Raw genomic sequence first — 18,537 nt, 5'->3', positions numbered from 1 at the left:
GAACCTCCAGAAACACCTCCTCCAACACCTTCATCTTACAGGCAAGGTAGAGACAGTGTTTGCTCCAAAAGGTGGTGGCCATTGGTGTTTGCTGTTATGCCTGAGGGAACCCAGGAGTACCCAAATCCCACCCTAGAAAGTACCTGCTTCTCCCCGCAGGCTTCCCAATAGAGATGAACATGCACACCCTGGCTAAACGATGATCGGGGCACCACCGTCATCCAGGTTGGCACCCAGTGACCCCAGGGAAAAACTAGGCTGCAGGTATGCTGGATCACCCAGCAGGGTCAGCCACCTGGAAGCTCCGGACCTGACCTGGGCCCTCCTGCATCCTGGCTGGTGGCGTGGAGGAAGGAAGGGAGTCAAAGGAGAGAGGGAGATGAAGAGGGGACCATCTCCACTGCCTGGAATGAAGCTAGGGCCAAGAAGAGAGAACAAGGTGGCCCTGCCTACCCCAAGGGACCTGGCTAGCTTGTGAGCCCCATTGCAGGAGAGGGAACCCAGCCTGTGGTCCTGCTTCCTGATGTACAGAGTCCTGCCCACGAGTGCATGTGGCCCATCGGTGTCCTTGCATTTGACCAGTCAGAGCAGCACCCCCTCTTCCCTTGGCCAGTACTGGGAGGCCTGGGCAGACAGTGGGTAGAGGGATATGCTGGTGTGAAAGGAGTGGCTGAGAATTCCTTCCGCCACTCCTGCAGCCGAGGCCGGACAGACCCAGGTAGCCATACTCCAGCACCAGCACTTGCCCTGGCCACCCTGCCACCTCAGGACAGGCAGCACTCCTCTGGGGCCAGAAAATCTGTTGTGCAGAAGTTCCCCAGAATGTTCTTTGTTCCAGGATATATCTCCCTGGCCTGTCTCTCCTGCCTCCTGGTCTAGCCATTTCTAGACACACTTCCTACCCCTAACTGTAATATATATAGGGAGCGAGGGATTGGTTAAGGGAAGAGCCTGCTAATAATTATGCAGGGGCTTCAGTTCTCCATACTGCAGGGTTAAGAGCATGGGCTTGGGGTCAGAAAACCCTCAGATCAAATCCCAGCTCTCCTACTTACTTGTGCTGTGATCCTGTCTAGTTGCTCTTCAAGTCTTCTTCATGAATAAGACATATCTAATGCTTCATGGACGTATTGGAAGGTTAAATAAGATAACATAGGTGAAGCACTTAGCACACAGCCTGGCACATAGTAAATGCTCAATAATTGGCTCAGATCATTATATGGTAGGTGGTTTGCAGATTTCAGAGATTGTTGTTGTTAGCTGCCGTTGAGTTGGCCCCTGATTCATGGTGACCCAGTGCACAATGGAATGAAACGCTGACAGGTCCTGACCACCTCCGTGATAGTTATGGATCAGATAGTTGTGATCCGTAGAGTTTTCACTGGCTGATTTTCAGAAGTGAATCACCAGCCCTTTCTTCCTAATCCTAGTCTGGAAGTTCCACTGAACCCTGTTCAGCATCATAGCAACACTCACACCTTCACTGACACATGGGTGGTGGCTATGCACAAGGTGTATTGGCTAGGAATTGAATCCGGGTCTCTCGTATGGAAGGCAAGAATTCAGTTTAATCATACTGAACACTCAGTATGAACCGAACACAAAGTTTAATCATAATTTGAGGATCTAGAAGGCCAATTGCCTGCCAAATGCAGAGCAGAAGATAAAAATATTTCTAGAAAAAAGAAGAAGAAAGAAACCTAAATAAATAGGGAAAACATTAAAGAAGGAAGGAAGGATTCAGGAACACCATCTTGGGGTCAGTGCCATGGGCCTCAGTCCATTCTTTGATGCTATGAACATTTGAAATTGTGGACTCCTAAACCCAGGGTTCCAAGGGATGCTGAAATCATCTGGTTCAGGCATCCACACAATACAGGGATCCCCTTGATATCACCCATTAAAGATGTCCTCTCGCCTCTGCTTAATTGCTTCTAGCGACAGGAAGCTTACTACTACACAGATGGGCACTTACAAACTTAGGAACTAATTATTTTAACATGAGAGTCAATCGCTTGTAGGCTGTTAAGGCTGTTTGTGTTTGAACACGTATTGAAATAAGATATGTTGTCCAGTGAGGCCACTAGTGACCCAGACTGGGCCCCAAAGACTGCAGTACCTGGATGGCCAGCATGTCCCCAGGTTTCATCCTGGGCTTTTTGGAAACATGATTTTACCCATTTTGTACCCAGAGCTGATCAGAGCCCCATTAACCAAGCTCACAAGAGACAGTATTGGAAACTGAACACTGATTCATTTAGGTCGATCAGTAATTCTTACTCCCCAGCAAATGGAGTGGACTCCATGCTCAATGCCCAGCTCCTGGGGAAACAGGTTACCTGCCCAAGGTTCCAGGTGAGCAGGGGTATGGACGGGACGGTCTCTGCTGGCCACAGGGAGCCCTGATGGCATCCTCCTGTCATGGAGAGATCCCCTAGCAGGTGACCTCAGTTGCCTTCCCTCCCAGGCCTCCCCTGACACTCAAATTGTTGCATATACGGGTCAATAGTAAGTGAAGAATCCAGGCCCTCTGCAGTGAAGCAGCATTCCTATGGGGGAGGGGGGAAGTTCCTAAAATTCCCATGATCATCAAGTTTGCTCAGCCAGTATTGTCAAAACTGTTATCTTTTAGAAAATAGCTAGGCCAGTTGCCTTCCAAATGCAGAGCAGAAGATAAAAATGTTCCTAGAAAAAAAAAAAAGAACCCTGAATAAACAGAGAAAACATTAAAGAAGGAAAGTAGGGCTTCTGCCTGTGGGTCAGTGCACACCCCACGCTTTGTGTTTGAATGACAGGGTCTGGGTTTTGGGGTTAAGAGCCCACAGCCTTGCTGCCCCTACCCCCACCACCACAGCACAGAACGTCCCTGTGTGAACTCTGACCTTTCAGATCTCTAGCATCTTCTTCATTACTCTTCCTTTCTCCCATCTTTTGTTTGCTTGTTTACTCAGTCGTCTGTTTGTTTATTTATGCAAAGCCCCATCTCCTTGCTCAAAGGATTTGCAAGACCTTACCAGAAGTAAAAGGAGCCCCAATGGCACAGTGGTTAAAGCACTCCACTGCTAACCAAAAGGTTGGTGGTTCGAACCCACCAGCTGCTCCATGGGAGAAGGATGTGGCAGTCTGCTTCTGTAAAGACTTACGGCCTTGGAAACCCTAGGAGGCAGTTCTGCTCTGTCCTACAGGGTTACTGTGAGTCAGAATTGACTCGACAGTACTGGGTTTTGGTTTCAGGAAGTACAGCCACTAAAGCAATCGTTTATGGGTAAATATAAAACATCAGGACCAGGAAGAACATAAATGTGAACAGGAAATGTAATCCAGTTGGGAAGATCAAGGGCAGGAGAGCAGAGATGAAGCAGAAGAAGCACCAACCCAGCAGCCAGGCCTGGATCTGAATTCCAGCTCTGCCACTTACCAGCTGAGCAAATAGATGCCACGTATTAGTCTCTATGCCTCAGTCTCCTCACTTGTGAAATGGGTCTAGTCATGCTTTCTTCCTAGGATGATTAAAAGAATTAAGTGGGATAATAGATGTAAAGCACTTAGCAGAATGGCTGGCAAGTAATAGGCATTCAATAACTATTTTTATTATTGTAGTTACCTGTTACTACCCAGGTGCTGTAATTGCACAGTGAATTTAGCTATTAGCTTCCTAACAATCAAAGCAAAAACAGAAAGAGCTGACTGCCTATTGCTCTGTCTGTGAGGGGTCGTGGAGATGCCAGCTCCATGGGGAGCAAGACCTTCCCCTTCAACTTGACTGACTCTGGCTAAGCGTTGCACCCTCTCCTTTTTAGGAGTTGAGAGCACAGGTTCAAGCTTGATTAGCCATCGAAGCGTCACTCTTTCTGCCTTTGGCTAGCTAGAAAGATCGGGCTGGAGGTTACAAGTCACGAGGGGAATGTCATGCTTGTGAGTCACCCTGATAAAGTGCCTGCTTAATTGTGCAGAGATGTGCTAGCAGTAGGGACAGCTTTGGAAACTCAGATTGGAGATAATTATCTCTTCAACTCTGGTGAGCACCTGGATCCTTGGAAGCCAGGTAATTAGGCGACAGTTCTTAAGTTGGATTTTCCTGTGGATGGTTTTGCATTTTGTAATTTCACAGCTGCTGGAGAAGGAGGCTTTGTCGGACCATTGTTGTACCTGTATGGCAGGCTCAGAGAGTGACCAAAAGCGTGATTTCTAGTTAATCCTGTCATGGCCCTCTGGGGAACGCTGAAGGAGAAAAGTTGATCGTCTCCATAATAAGAAACCAGTGTTCCAAGGAGGGGATGGGAGCTGATGTTTATTGAGCACCTACTGTGTGCCAGGTAGGAACAGAGACTCCATCCTGATCTTCCTGCCATCACCTGGGAGCATGATTACACCCAAAAGCAGGTATTGCAGTTTCCATTTTCACACACGGGGAACCCAAAGCCCAGGGATGTTAGGTGACTTGTCCAAGGACACACAGCTGGTAAGTAGCAAACCTGGGATTCTAGTCCAGCTGCGTCTGATTCTAAACCATTTCAGTGGACAGTTCTTTTATGCTGCTTCTTATGACAGGCTTTAAGAGCCCTGGTGGCCCAGAGGTTAAACGGTTGGCTGCTAAGGTTACCAACTCAGACCTTCCCAGCAGCTCCATGGCAGAAAGACATGGTGATCTGCTTCCATAAAAATGCAATCAAGGTAATAGGGAACCTGAGGTCAAGAAGGGAGAGTATTGGCACGTCGTGGGATTGTAACCAATGTCATAAAACGATATGTGTACTAATTGTTTAATGAGAAGCTAGCTTGTTCTGTAAAGCTTCATCTAAAGTACAATTAAAACAAAAATTACAGCCAAGAAAACCCTATGGAGCAATCCTACTCTGTCACATGAGGTCACCATGAGTCCAAATAAACTCAACAGCACCCAACAACAACATAACAAGCTCGCTGCCCTCAAAGAGCCTATAGCCTAGTTAAGAAAATAAGACGCCAGCCTTAAAACAGGTAAATAGCAGTTCCAAACACTATATCCAAGTGCCTAGACATTATGGGTTGCCGCAGTTCAGAGGAGGGAGTGGTTCCTTCTAGATGGCAGGGAAGGCTTCAAGGAGGAAGTGATAGTCTTTGACAAATGGGTAAGAACAATAAAGCTTGATAGACTGCAAGGGAGGCAGGAGGTCTTGGGGCCCAGGAACTGGCAAAAGCAAAGATCCAGAGGTAGGAAGGCAAATGGTCTGGGAGACCCGAGCCAAGGTTTCCGTTAGGAAGCTGGGAGAATTAAGGTTGGCGAGATGAGTGGGGTCTAGAACGCAGGGTGTCGGCCTGTCTGACAGCAAACAGAGGCCTGGACGCAGGCTCCGACTTGGGATGTTAGGACCAATTCTTTCACTTGTTGTTGTTAGGTGCCATCAAGTCGATTTCGACTCAAAGCAATCCCAAGTGACAGAGTAGAATGGCCCCATAGGATTTTCTAGGCTGTACTCTTTTTTTATTTATTTTTATTTATTTATTGTGCTTTAGGTGAAAGTTTACAAATCAAGTCAGTCTATCATACAAAAAGCCATATGCCCCCCACCATGCACTCCCAGCTGCTCTCCCCTTAGTGAGACAGCACATGCCTCCGCTCCGCCCTGTACTCCCTGTGTCCATTCAGCCAGCTCCTGTCCCCCTCTTCTCATCTCTAGGATGTACTCTACGGAAGCAGATCGCCAGGTCTTCCTCCCGTGGAGCCACAGAGCAGGTTAGAATCACCAACCTTTCGGTTAGCAGCTGAGTGCACACTCATTGTGCCACCAGGGCTCCTTAGTGACTAAAAAAAAAAAAAAATTTTTTTTTTTTTTTTGACTAGATGCGTTTAATTACCCACTAAGTCAGCAAACTTCCTCCAAGCACCTAAAAGTGCCTAGAACTGTACAGGGCATAGAAGGGATCAGATCAGCCAAACTCCACTCCTGCCTGAACACAGACCCTGCCCCCGTCCTTCATCCTTGCCTCCCCTGTGGCTGGCCAAACCCACCCCATCCTCCAGCCCTGGTTTCCTCTTTCTCTTACACTCTGCTTCCTCCTGGCTAGGCTCTCCAGGCCCCAGTTTGGACAAACCTTAATCAGTCCCCAACAAATGTTTGTTGAACTGCTCCAAATGGAGCCAGTTGATAGAGTGGCTGTCTCATGTCAGGCCTTCCACATATAGTAACTCATTTACCCTCACAGCTGCCCGGGAGGCAGGTACACTGGTACCATCCCTGGTTTTCAAGAGAAGAGGCTCAGAGAGCTTGTGGGATTCATTCACTTCACACAGCTTGTCGGCGAGAGTCAAAGGTAGACCTGCCTATTTCAGACTCCCAACCCAGGGCCCTTTCCACTGTCGTATAGAGACTCTTGATATGTCCCTTCAACTTTACAGCTGACGGTTCACAAACTCACCCAGGCTGGCACAGCTAGTTAATGGCAGGGCTAGGTCAGGCCCCAGTCTCATCATTCCACCTCAGGGACCCTAGGGATGGGCAGATGCTCTGGGGTGTGGCCAGCCCACCCCTTGAGGGCACATCCTCCCTGGAAACTCCTAGGGTACAGCCGAAGGAGACCTGGTGGTAAAATGGTTATACGCTCGGCTGCTAACCAAAAGGTAGGTAGTTCAAACCCACCCAGCAGCTCTACAAGAAAAAGATGTGGCCATCTGCTCCTGTAACCCTATGAGACTGTTCTCCTCTGTAACATGGGGTCGCTATGAGTCAGAATTGACTTCAAGGCACCTTACACCACCACCACCACCAGAGCCCTGCCTTGGAGCGTTTGTGGTGATCACAGCACCACCTTGTGGCAGCTTTCAGAGGTCACTTCATAGAGGAAAGGGCTCTTGGCCAGTTCCCAAGTTCCCCTGGGCTCCTCCACAATAAGTACAGGGCAGGCTTTCTGGGGAGGGTCTACTGACAGCCTTTTATTCAGGGCTTGTGCAGAACTGAGCAGCTGCTTCTACTGCCTGAGAAAGTTCCATGCCACCCAGTTATCTCCTTGTTTTCATTTTAGTCAGTAAACATTTATTAGGCACCAAAGATACAAATAAGGAGCCCTGGTGGTTCAGTGGTTAAGTGGTCAGCTGCTAACTGAAAGGTTCATTGTTCAAATCCATCTAGCTGCTCCACGGAAGAAAGGTCTGATGATCTGCCCCCATAAAGATTGTTGTCGCTAGGTGCGTCCAGTCAGTTTTAACTCATAACAACCCTATGTGACACAGTGGAACTGCTCCACAGGGTATTCTAGACCCATGAAGATTACAGCCTAGAAAACCCTGTGGAGCAGTTCTACTCTGTCACATGGGGTCACAATGAAATTGACTCAATGGCTCTTAACAACAACAAAGATAGGAAGAGGGGAAGAGAGTGCCCACTATGCCAGGTGTTTCCAGACATCATCTCATGTAGTTCCCCTGACAGCCCAGCAAGTTAGGGACCCTTGAGCCATTTTCCAGATGAGGAAATGGAGACTCAAAGAGGGGTGCTATGGCAGCTCGCACAGCCGGCTTCCAGGGCTGGGATTAGACCCCTCGCCTGTTCTCAAAGCTGAAGATTTGTCCATCTAAGCAAGACTGGACTTTCTGGCAGCAGCTGCCCAAAATGTACCATTGTTTCAGTGTCCTTTTTTTGTCCAGATATAAATCAGGAGAAATTGTCTGACAAAGGATTCCTTATAAGAAAAGACAAATAAAAATTAGATCCCATTAGTGACAATTCACCTTTATTAAAATGACAAAAACTATACAAAACCAGGGTCAAATAGCCCTTTTTTTTTTCATAGATGGAAGGGAACTCAGATGGGTTTGTTCTGAGAATTCCACAGCATTTCAGAAGTCACTGGAAGACCTCTGCCTTGTGGCAGACCCAGGTAGGAAAACTCATTGGGAGAGAGAAAGAAGAATAACAGTTAAGTCCTTGATGTGATTCTGTATTCCCTGGGCTTAAAGGGAGTCACCAGTTATTCTACCAGGGGGCCAGGGGCCTAGGCTGTGGAGGTCCATGGACACCCAGTCATGCTTACCCAAAACCAAAACCAAACCCATTGCCATCAAGTCAATTCCGACTCATAGCAACCCTATAGGACAGAGTAGAACCGCCCCATAGGATTTCCAAGGAATAGCTGGTGGATTCAAACTGCTGACCTTTCGGTTAGTAGCTGTAGCTCTTAACCACTGTTCCACCAGGGCTCCAGTCTTGCTCACAGGTGCTCACAGGGACACTCAAAGATGCAAGCCCCTGATGGATCTTGGCCACACCACAGTCCGGGGCTCCACAATGCGGTAGGGCTGTTCATGTGAAGAACTGGCAGAGTTTGTCATAAAGACTTCTTACAACCAGCAGTTTTCTTAGTGCTTTCTGCCCTGACTGCTCCTTACCAGCAATCAGTGTGTCATTTGTTATAGAAATGGAAAAAAGACTGAATTGTAAAGCTTGGGAATAGGGAAACAGGGAGCAACCACAGAGAAATCTTCTGTTTCGAGAGTATTTTCTTATCAAACTAAGCAAATTACCATTTGAAATACATTCACCTTTTAAAATAGCTGTGCTGTCAGAAAGTGAACCTGATATTCTAGTCCAGAGAACATCAAAAGTTAAGTAGACTCAGGCTTGCTGTCCCATAGCCAATGCTGTGGACATGAGAAGGTTGACTGGTGGCAGGGTAATAACCACTGTGGATTTAGCATGGTTTCGAACCATAGTCCTTCTCGTACTGCTTTACGATTTGTGTCATTTCTGTTTATCATCGATGTTCCCATTTAATATCTTTTATGACAACTCATAATCTTAAATTGTTTTTAAAGGAAATTTTGCCTTCAAGTGAAAAATCAGTATTATTTGTCATAAATAGAAGGAATAGTAGAAAATAAATGCATCAAAAATAAAATAATAGTATTAAAATACAGCTTGTCACTGACATCTGCCAAAGGCTCTGAGCCTGAGGCCTGTTCCCTTTCTTAAAAAAAGAGAAATAACAAGAAATAGAGATATAATAACAACTTCTGGAGTGGCAATAACATGGACTAGTTAACCTGAAAATTCACTACAAATACCCTAGAAATACTAGATAAAATGACAAATATCCCTTTAAATACTGCTGAGCTCCCAAGAAGTAAAGAAAATCACCAGAGATCAGAAACAAGGAGAGAACAGAAAATCAGGGCAATAAGTATGTGCCTTGACTGCAGGAAAAAAAGAATGTCTCCTCTAGGGTTTAGGACCGTGTCTCACTTGGGTTTAGGACTCAGATTTATACTGCATGCATGGTCCAAGAATTCCCCAAATAAAAAAAAAAAGATTGACACTAAACTACTCTGGAGAAATACATGCTCAACCCAGGCCAAACATACGCACAGCTTTAAAGGTGAGCTTATAATCCAGACTTATAAAACACATGAGAAAACAAATCTCCATGAGGGAAAGTCAAGAGAAACAACAAACATCAGGATTAGACCCTCAGTCTTCAATAGGACACTCTGTTGGAGCCGTCCTCCCCAAAATAAGTATGTTTGTTGTTATTAAAGACATGAGTTAGAACATTGAAAATAAATGGAAAGAACAAGACATTGAAGAAGGGGATAGGGAGATTTGAAAATAAATAAAACTTCTAGAAATGAAAAACAGAGTAACTAAAATTAAAACCTAGTGGAGAAGTTAAACAGCAGATTAGACAAAGCTGAAGAGAGAAATAATTAACTGAAAGATTGATTTGAAGAAATTATCCACAATGCATTATGAAGAAATAGAAAATTGGAAAAGAGAAGTTAAGGTTCAATGTTTGTCTAATATGCATTCAAAAAGAAGGGAATAGTAGAGAGATACAATTTATTGTCAGAGAATTCTCCAGAATTGATTCCTGAGATTCAAGGAGCATGAGTCTTGAGCAGGATAAATATTTTATACCTAAACACGTCATTATGAAATTGTAGAACACCAGAAATAGAGATCTTAAAAGGAAAAGGGGAAAGGAGAATTACTTTCAAAGGAAGCTCAACTAGACCAAGAAGAGACTTCTCAAAGCAACAATAGAAGCCAGAAGAAAGAGAAAAAGTAACTGTCAATCTAGAGTTCTATACCCAGCTAAACTCTCAGTCAAGATTGAGGAAAAAAATTAATTTTCAGACAAAGTCTGAGCAGGTTTACCTCTAACAGACCCTTGCTGAAATAACTACTCAAGGATATACTTCAAGAAGCAGTGAATCCTGAAGTTCGCCTTTCAGCCAAAGATTAGATAAGCCTGTAAAACAAACAATAACACATGCTTCTCGGATTAATCAAGTATATAAGACCAAATGTGCAACATCCGCCGAAAAGCAAAGATGAGAAGGCAGGAAGGGACAAGAAAACTGGACGAAAGGAAATGGACAAACTGAGGTGGAAAGGGGAAGAGTGCTGACACATTGCAGGGGTTACAACCAATGTCATGAAAAAATTTGTATATAAATTTTTGAGTGAAAAACTAATTTGCTCTGTAAACTTTCACCTAAAGCACAATAAAATAAAATTAAAAAATCAGCAAAGATTAACTGCAATGATATAGAGTATCTAGCACAGTGCTTGATAACCAGAACCACGCTGGGTAAAACAGTAGCTGCCCACATCATAACTGGATAAAAGCCTCCAAACTCTGCAGCTTTGATCTCTATCCAGCCTTTGTTCCTCTGCATCTGATGTTGGTGCTTGGTCTTCCCAGTGCTTGAACACTTCACCTCACCTTGGTCTTACTTAAAGAATTCTGCCTTGGCTCACTCATCCAGTTCTCTAGGTAGATCCTGTCTCAGCTCAGGGCTCCCAAAACCACATCCTTGAAAACCAGCCACTTGCCAACAGTCTGGCCGGGCCAACCCAGCATCCTGGCATAATTCCTATTCATTCATTCTCTCCACCCTTCTCCCTGGATGAGAATTCAAAGAGACATTAATCCAGCAGTGGTAGTATCGGGAATTTTTAACCTCTTACTCATAAGCTGTCATTGCTTTGCAGTGTTTCACATACATCGCATACATCTGTGATAGACTGGTTGCAAAAAATGACCCCAATTCTCCCTGCCCCCATCCACACCCTTTACAATGGGACCTTGAAGCTCCTCCCATGAAGAGGTGAAGTCTGTTTCCCCACCCCTTGAATCTGGGCTGGCCTTGTGACTTGCATTGGCCAATAGAAGATGGAGGAAATGACATCATGCTAGTTTCAAGCCTAGGCCTCAGGAGGCCTTGAATGTGGATTCCACTCTCTCAGAACCTTGTTGTTGCCTTAAGAACAAGTACAGGCTAGCCTTCTGGAGGGTGAGAAACTATGTGGAGCACAGCTGAGTCTTCCTAGCCCTCCGCCGGCCGTAGACACATGAGTGAGCAAAGCTGGGATTAGCCCTGCCTGGCTAATCTTAGCAGAACTGCCCAGCCAATTTGTAGACTCATGAGAAATAATAGTTGGTTGTTATTTTAAGCCACTGAGTTGTGGGATGGTTTGCTACACAGCAATAGCTAACTGATAGAACATTTATGATATTTTATTTATTGACACATTTGAATTATGGTGTTGGAAAAGAATAATCAATATCCCAGTGACTGCCAGAAGAATGAACAAATCTGTCTTAGAGGAAGTACAGCCAGAATGCTCCTTAGAAGCAAGGATGGCAAGACTTTACCTCACTTACTTTGGACACATTATCAGGACGGACCAATCCCCAGAGAAGGACACCATGCTTGGTAAAGTAGAGCGTCAGCAAAAAAAGAGGAAGACCCTCAGTGAGATGGATTGACACAGGAGCTACAATAACAGGCTCAAATAGACCTACTATTGTGAGGATGGCCCAGGACTCGGCAACATTTTGTTCTGTTGTACAGAGGGTCACTATGAGTCGGAGCAGACTCCAAGGAACCTAACAACAGCAACATTTATCTACACGCATGTATATAAATGCAAGTGCTTGTTCTATACTGGTTCACAGGCTGCAGCTTGCCAGTAGCTGTATTTCTAAGTGTTGTTGGCTTACTCAGCTAAATCTAACCTTTCTGATGGGAACATTGAGTTCACATGTCAGGGCGTGTGCTGTAATTTTCCATCAAAAAATAGAAAGCGTGTCATGTTTCCCACAGGCCCATTTTCTTTTTCTCAGCGATATCCGTTTATCCACATCTGGTTTAGCATATGTGCCAAGGATTACCAAAGCAAAAGGCTGCATACCCTTGACCTGGTCCCACTTTAACATATTAATCTTATAGCAAATTTTAGCCTGCCAGTGTGTCTCGTGAATCAGCCAAATTGGAGATGTTAATCTTTGCAAGTGTGTGTATGGTTTATAAGACAGAGTTTTGGAATATGTCATAGTTGTCAAGAACATGAATTTTAGTTCAAGATTGTATTTGATCACAAAAGGAGGTGGGCCAGGAGGGTAAGAGAGAAAATGAAGAAATAAACAAGTTCCAATAGTTTCTGTGGGATGAGCCTTCCCCATCATAAAATGGAAGTAGTCATGGTTACTGGAGGATTCTTGTGAGGAATAAATGAAATAATATACGTATAAAGCACTTAGTCCAGTTGTTAGCTGCCATCATATCAGCCCCAACTCATGGCAACGCCATACACAACAGAACAAAACGCAGCCTAGTCTTGCTTCACTCCGTGATCAGTTGCCCATTGGATTGTTGTGATCCATAGGATTTTCACTGGCCAATTTTTGGAATTAGATTGTCAGGCCTTTCTTCCTGGTCCGTCTTGGCCTGGAAGCTCCACTGAAACCTGTTCAGCATCACAGCAACACACAAACCACCACTGCCAGACAGGTGCCAGCTGCGTGTGCGGTACCTTGGCTAGGAATCAAACCCGGGTCTCCTGCATTGAAGTCAAGAATTCTACCACTAAGCTACTTGTGCTCTCACACTTAGTCCAGAGCCTGTCCCATAATAAACAGTGATGATGATAATGGTGCTAAAGAAGAGGAGGAAGAGAAGGATTAAGAAGTAGAATTCCAGAACCTTGTTTAAAAAAAAAAAAAGTAAAAAAAAAAATTTATCAAGACATTTGCAGCAAGATACCTGTCTTCAGTTTCATTCCCAGCCTCTAAGAAGTTAAACCTGTGATGTTTGCAAGATAAAACCAAGACAAAGGAGTTTCTCAATCTGCTCACGCAGATGAGTCTGAGCGTCCTGACCCTTTGGTCCCTAAATGCCCACTTGGCTGCAGATGACTTCTGGGCTGTCGCTAGATACCAGCAAAAATGCAGAACAGACTTTCGGTCAGCTGGTTCTTTCCTCCCCACGATAGCAGACATCACATTGGAAGTGATTTCTTTCCCTTCCACGGAATTGCATCCACCAGTTGCTTTGTCCTCAGACAGACCCAGCTTGCACCTCTCCAGCCCCGCCTCCCTGGGTGGGAGCGAGGAGCAGTCAGGCAAAGCAGATAAATTTTCCCCAGATGCTGGCAGCAGCCGTATCACTTTGCACGGCCAAATAAAGGAGAATCAAAGGCGAGAGGTTCTCTTAGGGGAGAGACAGTTAAGAGGAGACTCATTTTGAAGGCCTGGTCATTCCCTAAAGAATTCATCCCAATCCTAATAATATGTCCAGGTGGCTTCTTTTAAGTGATTCTTCCTGGTGTGAACCTCAACCCAATTTGTGGGCACAGTCAAAACCCCTTTTTTTTCTCTGTCTCTCTCCCTCCCTCCCTTTGGCCGCTTCTCTCTGTGTGTTTGTCACATGCGTGTGCATCTTTGGAATGGATTTTGTGTCTAGACGCAGCTCATGTGGTTTCCTTTGAGGGCTGTGTTATAGGCCCGCAGTCATGGGATACATTTCTCCTTTATTTACCACCTTATCACTCACTACACACACAACCCCCTGCCAGGAGGGAGAAGGTCCTTCCTTTTTGCTTCTCAAACTTGAGCTCCTTTGGTCTTTGCAGCCCAGGAGAATCTCATTATTGACAATGTGATAGGCACGTGGAAGTGTGTGGTGTTGCCCTTCCATCTGTTGGATGAGATTTCTGTGTAACTCCCAGGGAAGGCCATTTAGAAATACCTTGAAAGCTCTGCAAAGGGTTACCTCACTTTAAGAAAGCTCACTGTATGAAAAGAGCAAGATGACAAGGGCAAAGCTAAAGGCAGTGTCTTAGTCTGGGTTCTCTAGAGGAACAAAGCCAATGAAGCATACACAGATATATAGAGAGAGAAATTTACTTCAAGGAAATGGCTCACGTACTTGTGGGGGCTGGTAAGTCCCAAATCCATGGGTCAGACGACAGGCTGAAGACCTCTGCTGGCTCACATGATTTCAGGAGCTGGCAAACCCAAGGTCAGGTGGTAGGCTGGAGGCATCTGTAGGCTTATATTCCAATAACTGGAGGTCAGGCATCAATGCAGTCAAGAAAAGAGAGCAAGCTTTGCCAGAACATCCATTTATATATTGGATGCAGGCCGCACTCCCTTTCCAACTAATTGGCTGCTCACATCAGATCACAGAGTGGAAGGTGATTACATGTCTGCCAAATCACTGAGAATCATAGCCTAGTCAAGTTGACACATAGTATTAGCCATCACAGGTGGTTCGTCTCCCATTGGCAAGGGGCCCCTCACTGTCCTAAAGGATTCTCCATGAACTTCTTTTAAAGAGCCGGTATTTCGTACATTTTTAAAATGTTTCATTTTACAAAAACTCAGTTTGTGCACAATTTTCAAGACCAAGACTATAGTGGAAAATGAAGTTTGTTATTATGAAGAAGCTGTCCATTCTCAGCTCTTGATATTTTTATAAAGCTAAGACAATCTTGACTTCCAGCAGTGTCAAGTGATAAAAGTACCATTGCAGGAGACCAGTGTGAACCACTGAAAGCATGATAAGATATAAACTGATTTATCTAAACCCTGGTTGATAAAAGCAAATGAAGAAGTGTTTAACTACACTTGACAGCTCTTCAACTGCTCCTCATCGGAGGATCTGTTCTGAAGGGAACCAATGCTACTATTTTCTGCTACAGTCTGCCAGTCATCACCACTTCCCACCACTGCTGAACTCCTAAAACAGTGCTTGTGATTAGTGGCTGAATAGCAGCAGATACATTAACTGCAAATGCCCAGGCCATCTCCAAAGATGATGTAGCAGACACACCACTCGTGCATAGTTGCCATGTTGATGGTCTGTGTGGCAACAACAGCGGAGCAGATGCCACTGACTGAGCCCATGTGCCAGACACTGCCCTGTACACCTAACCTTACTCCAGCCTTGGGAAGTCAGTATTATTATATGATCTCTAGTCTATAGATGATGAAGCTGAAGCTTGGAATTATTAAATCGCTGACCTTAGTTCACACAGAGGCAAAACTAGATTCAGACACAGGTTTCTCTCATGCCAAAGGTCACACCACTTCCATCGGACTGATGGGTCCCATTCTTTTGAGTACATGGACGCTTTCTAATGGCAAACATTTTTGTAGGCCCACACATAAGTCGCACTGTCAATGTCAACTGATTAAGAAAATACATAATGACCGAGAGCTACTCTGAATGCACAAATTTTTTATATGGATCTGTATTCTGTGAGTCACAACACCATCTGCGTACGATCTTAAAATCGTGACACTGACATATGGGAGACATATGAGGCATTTCATTGGCCAGCTGAACTCAAACATACCAGTGATCATGCAGATGGCACAGGACCAGGCAACATTTCATTCTGTTACACAGAAGGTCGCCATGAGTCGGAGCTGACTCAGTGGCAACTAACAACAATGACAACAGTTGGCCAGCAGTGGTTGGTATACGTGCGGCTTCCTAGATCCCTCCCAGTCACCCTGGATCTGTGCTCCAGAGACTGGGCATCCCAAACTGCGCCATGAATCAGCTAAAAGGGTGGGGACTCTGAGCTTCTCATTATATAAGCTTGGCCCAAGAGATTCTGTAAACACGGTTGATGGTATGTACTTGTTGAGAAGGTTACCGTGAACCTTTGGATCACATTATCTGCACCTGGAGATGGAAAACGAGGCAGCGTTAGCTCTGGAAAGGACCATTCATTATTCTTGCCCATTGCAGACTGCAGTCATTCATAGTAGCATCAGTCCCCCAGAACCGAACTCCTGAAAACAAGTAATCAAAGAGCTGGGAACAATGTTAAAATACTCTTTCATTTACTTTCATTTACTCTTCCTTTGATTTTATCTGGCTTTCAGAGATCTCAGTAAGAAGAAGAAAAAAACTTCCACTTATTCTCAGCCTGAAACATTCACACTGCTGAGTCCCAGTGCTTTCATTCATTCCACAAATATTCATTGAGCACCTCCTCTGTGCCAGGCACTGTTCTAGGGCCTGAGGATTCAATAGTGATCAAAAAGGACAACAGTCCCAGCCTTTTTGAAGCTTACATTCTAGCTGGAGACTACACTATAGACTTTTAGAAAGTAAAATGTGTAGTAAGTCAGATAGTGATAAATGCTTTGGAGAAAAATAAACCAGGGAAGGGGGATAGGGTACCTGGTAGGCGTGGGATGACTGCCTTTCCGATGGGGTAGGTACTTAGAGGGTGACAATTAAGCAAAGAGGCAAAGGAGGTAGGGGAGTGAGGCATGTGGGGATTCGGGGGAACAGTATTCAGGAAGAGGGAACAGCAAGGGGAAAGCCTGGAATGTTCTGGAAGAGCAAGGCCAGTGTGGCTGGAGCACAGCGAGTGAGGGAGAAGTACAGGGAAGGTCACAGGGCTTCACCAGCCATTACCATGACTTTGGCTTTTACCCTAAGAGAGAAGGGCCCCATGGAAGGGTTCTGAGCACAGAAGTAATATGATCTGACTTTACTGAAGTGTGATTTACATACCATAAAGTTCCCTCCCCACTGTGAGTCTACAATGAGTTTTAGTAAATTTACAGAGTTGTTCAGTCATCACCACAACCCAATTTTAGAACATTTCCATCATTCCCAGAAGATCTCTCGTGCGTATACCTTACACATTAAAGGGATGGCTTCAGCTCCCATGTTAAGAATAAAAATAAGACGTAGAAGGAAAGAAAGGGTTGAGAAAAAAATTTTTTTCACTGCACAAGTGAATGACAAGAAGAACTAAGAGCAGAAGAGTGAAACTATGACAGGTAAAGCTTTTATTTAATCTGCAAGACGTTTGGAACCCCCTTGGTGCTAAAGTTGTAACAGGATGAAGGGCCTCCAGCTTTCACGGTAAAAATAGGATATTAATAACATACAGAGAACTGTCAGGAAATGTGGAATTCATGTGTAAAAGCTGCATGTGTCTGTGGCTCTTGAACTTGAATATGACTGAATGCATGTTGGGTCCTTGCCCTCTTTTACATAAAAAGTCTAAATATTTATAAAACAATCTTAGTACCAGTACCAGTTGCTGTCAAGTTAATGCCAACGCATAGTGACCCCATGTATTGCAGAGTAGAGAACTGTGCTCCATAGGGTTTTCAGGGCTGTGATCTTTTGGAAGCAGATCACCAGGCCTTTCTTCTGAGGCACGTCTGGGTGGGTTCGAACCAACGACCTTTCGTTTAATAGTCAAGCACTTAACCGTTTGCGCCACCCAGGGACTAAGACGATCTTTGTACCTTAAAAACCCACAGGAAGAAAAGTAACAGTAGGGGTAGGAATAAATCCAAAGCTGTTGCAGCAAACATTTATTATGCCTCCACAGCAAAAAAAAAAAAAAAAAAGTGGTTAGATCTTCTCATATTAATTATTATTAAAATGTTAAATTTCAGTTTCTTTTTTTGGCCTTGAAAAGGCCAGGAAAAAGTGGGGCCATTCTGCCCTGAATCCACATCACAAAATAAGGGAGTCATCTGTGCCCAGGAAAGGGGCCTGCATGACACTTAAAAACAGTGCCTGAGTGAGAATTTTCCACACTTTACCTGGAAGACTGAAATCTCCTGTATTGTAATATTTTGGACTGAACAGTGAACTTTGACTTTTTCCCCCCTTTCCAGCAGCTACTACAGCAGTCAGTGTCTTCTTTTTCCTAACAAATGTTTCCTGTCCTGGACCATCCTCTTTCTGGGAATGGTCAGCTGGTGTAAGTCTCTGACTTCCCACACTGGACCCTACATTGGACTAGTGTTTCATTCTGTTGTACACAGAGTTGCTATGAGTCAGAACCGACTCCACGGCACCTAACAACAACAACAACAGGGTGATTCCAGTCTTGGAGGAAGTACAGTCAGAATGCTCCTTAGGAGCAAGGATGGCGAGATTTTGTCTCAACTTACTTTGGACACGTCATCAGGCAGGACCAATCCCTGGAGAAGTTCACTGTGCTTGCTAAAGTAGAGGGTCAGCAAAAAAAAGGGGAATCTTCAATGAGCTGAATTAACACAATGGCTACAACAATGGGCTCAGACTTACCTACCATTGTGAGGATGGCACAGGACTGGACAATGTTTCTTTCTATCACATGTAACATCTATGAGTCAGGGCCGACTCAACAGCACCTAACAACAACAGGGTGATTCTTGGAGTCCCTGAGTGGTGAAAATGGTTAATGTGCTTGGCTGCTAAGCAAAAGACTGGAGGTTCGAGTCCACCCAGAGACATCACAGAAG

At 44.8% G+C, this 18,537-nt stretch overlaps 1 protein-coding gene across 6 annotated transcripts in view; it reads left to right on the top strand.

Moving 5' to 3' along the window:
* Positions 1–18,537, top strand: part of TMCO4 (transmembrane and coiled-coil domains 4) — a 130,775-nt gene that overhangs the window by 84,765 nt on the left and 27,473 nt on the right. For 5 of the 6 annotated variants that reach the window (XM_049878122.1, XM_049878123.1, XM_049878120.1 and 2 more), the window contains one exon: positions 7,771–7,857. The exons of the other annotated variant lie outside the window; for it this stretch is intronic. In XM_049878122.1, coding sequence (XP_049734079.1) covers positions 7,771–7,857 — 87 coding nt within the window. The remainder of the gene's footprint in view (positions 1–7,770; positions 7,858–18,537) is intronic. 6 annotated transcript variants of the gene reach the window in all.

Source organism: Elephas maximus, chromosome 3 (genome assembly GCF_024166365.1).
Source record: "Elephas maximus indicus isolate mEleMax1 chromosome 3, mEleMax1 primary haplotype, whole genome shotgun sequence".
Lineage (NCBI taxonomy): Eukaryota > Metazoa > Chordata > Mammalia > Proboscidea > Elephantidae > Elephas > Elephas maximus.
Note: the sequence above shows the minus strand (reverse complement) of the source record. Positions and strands in the feature narration are given on the sequence as shown.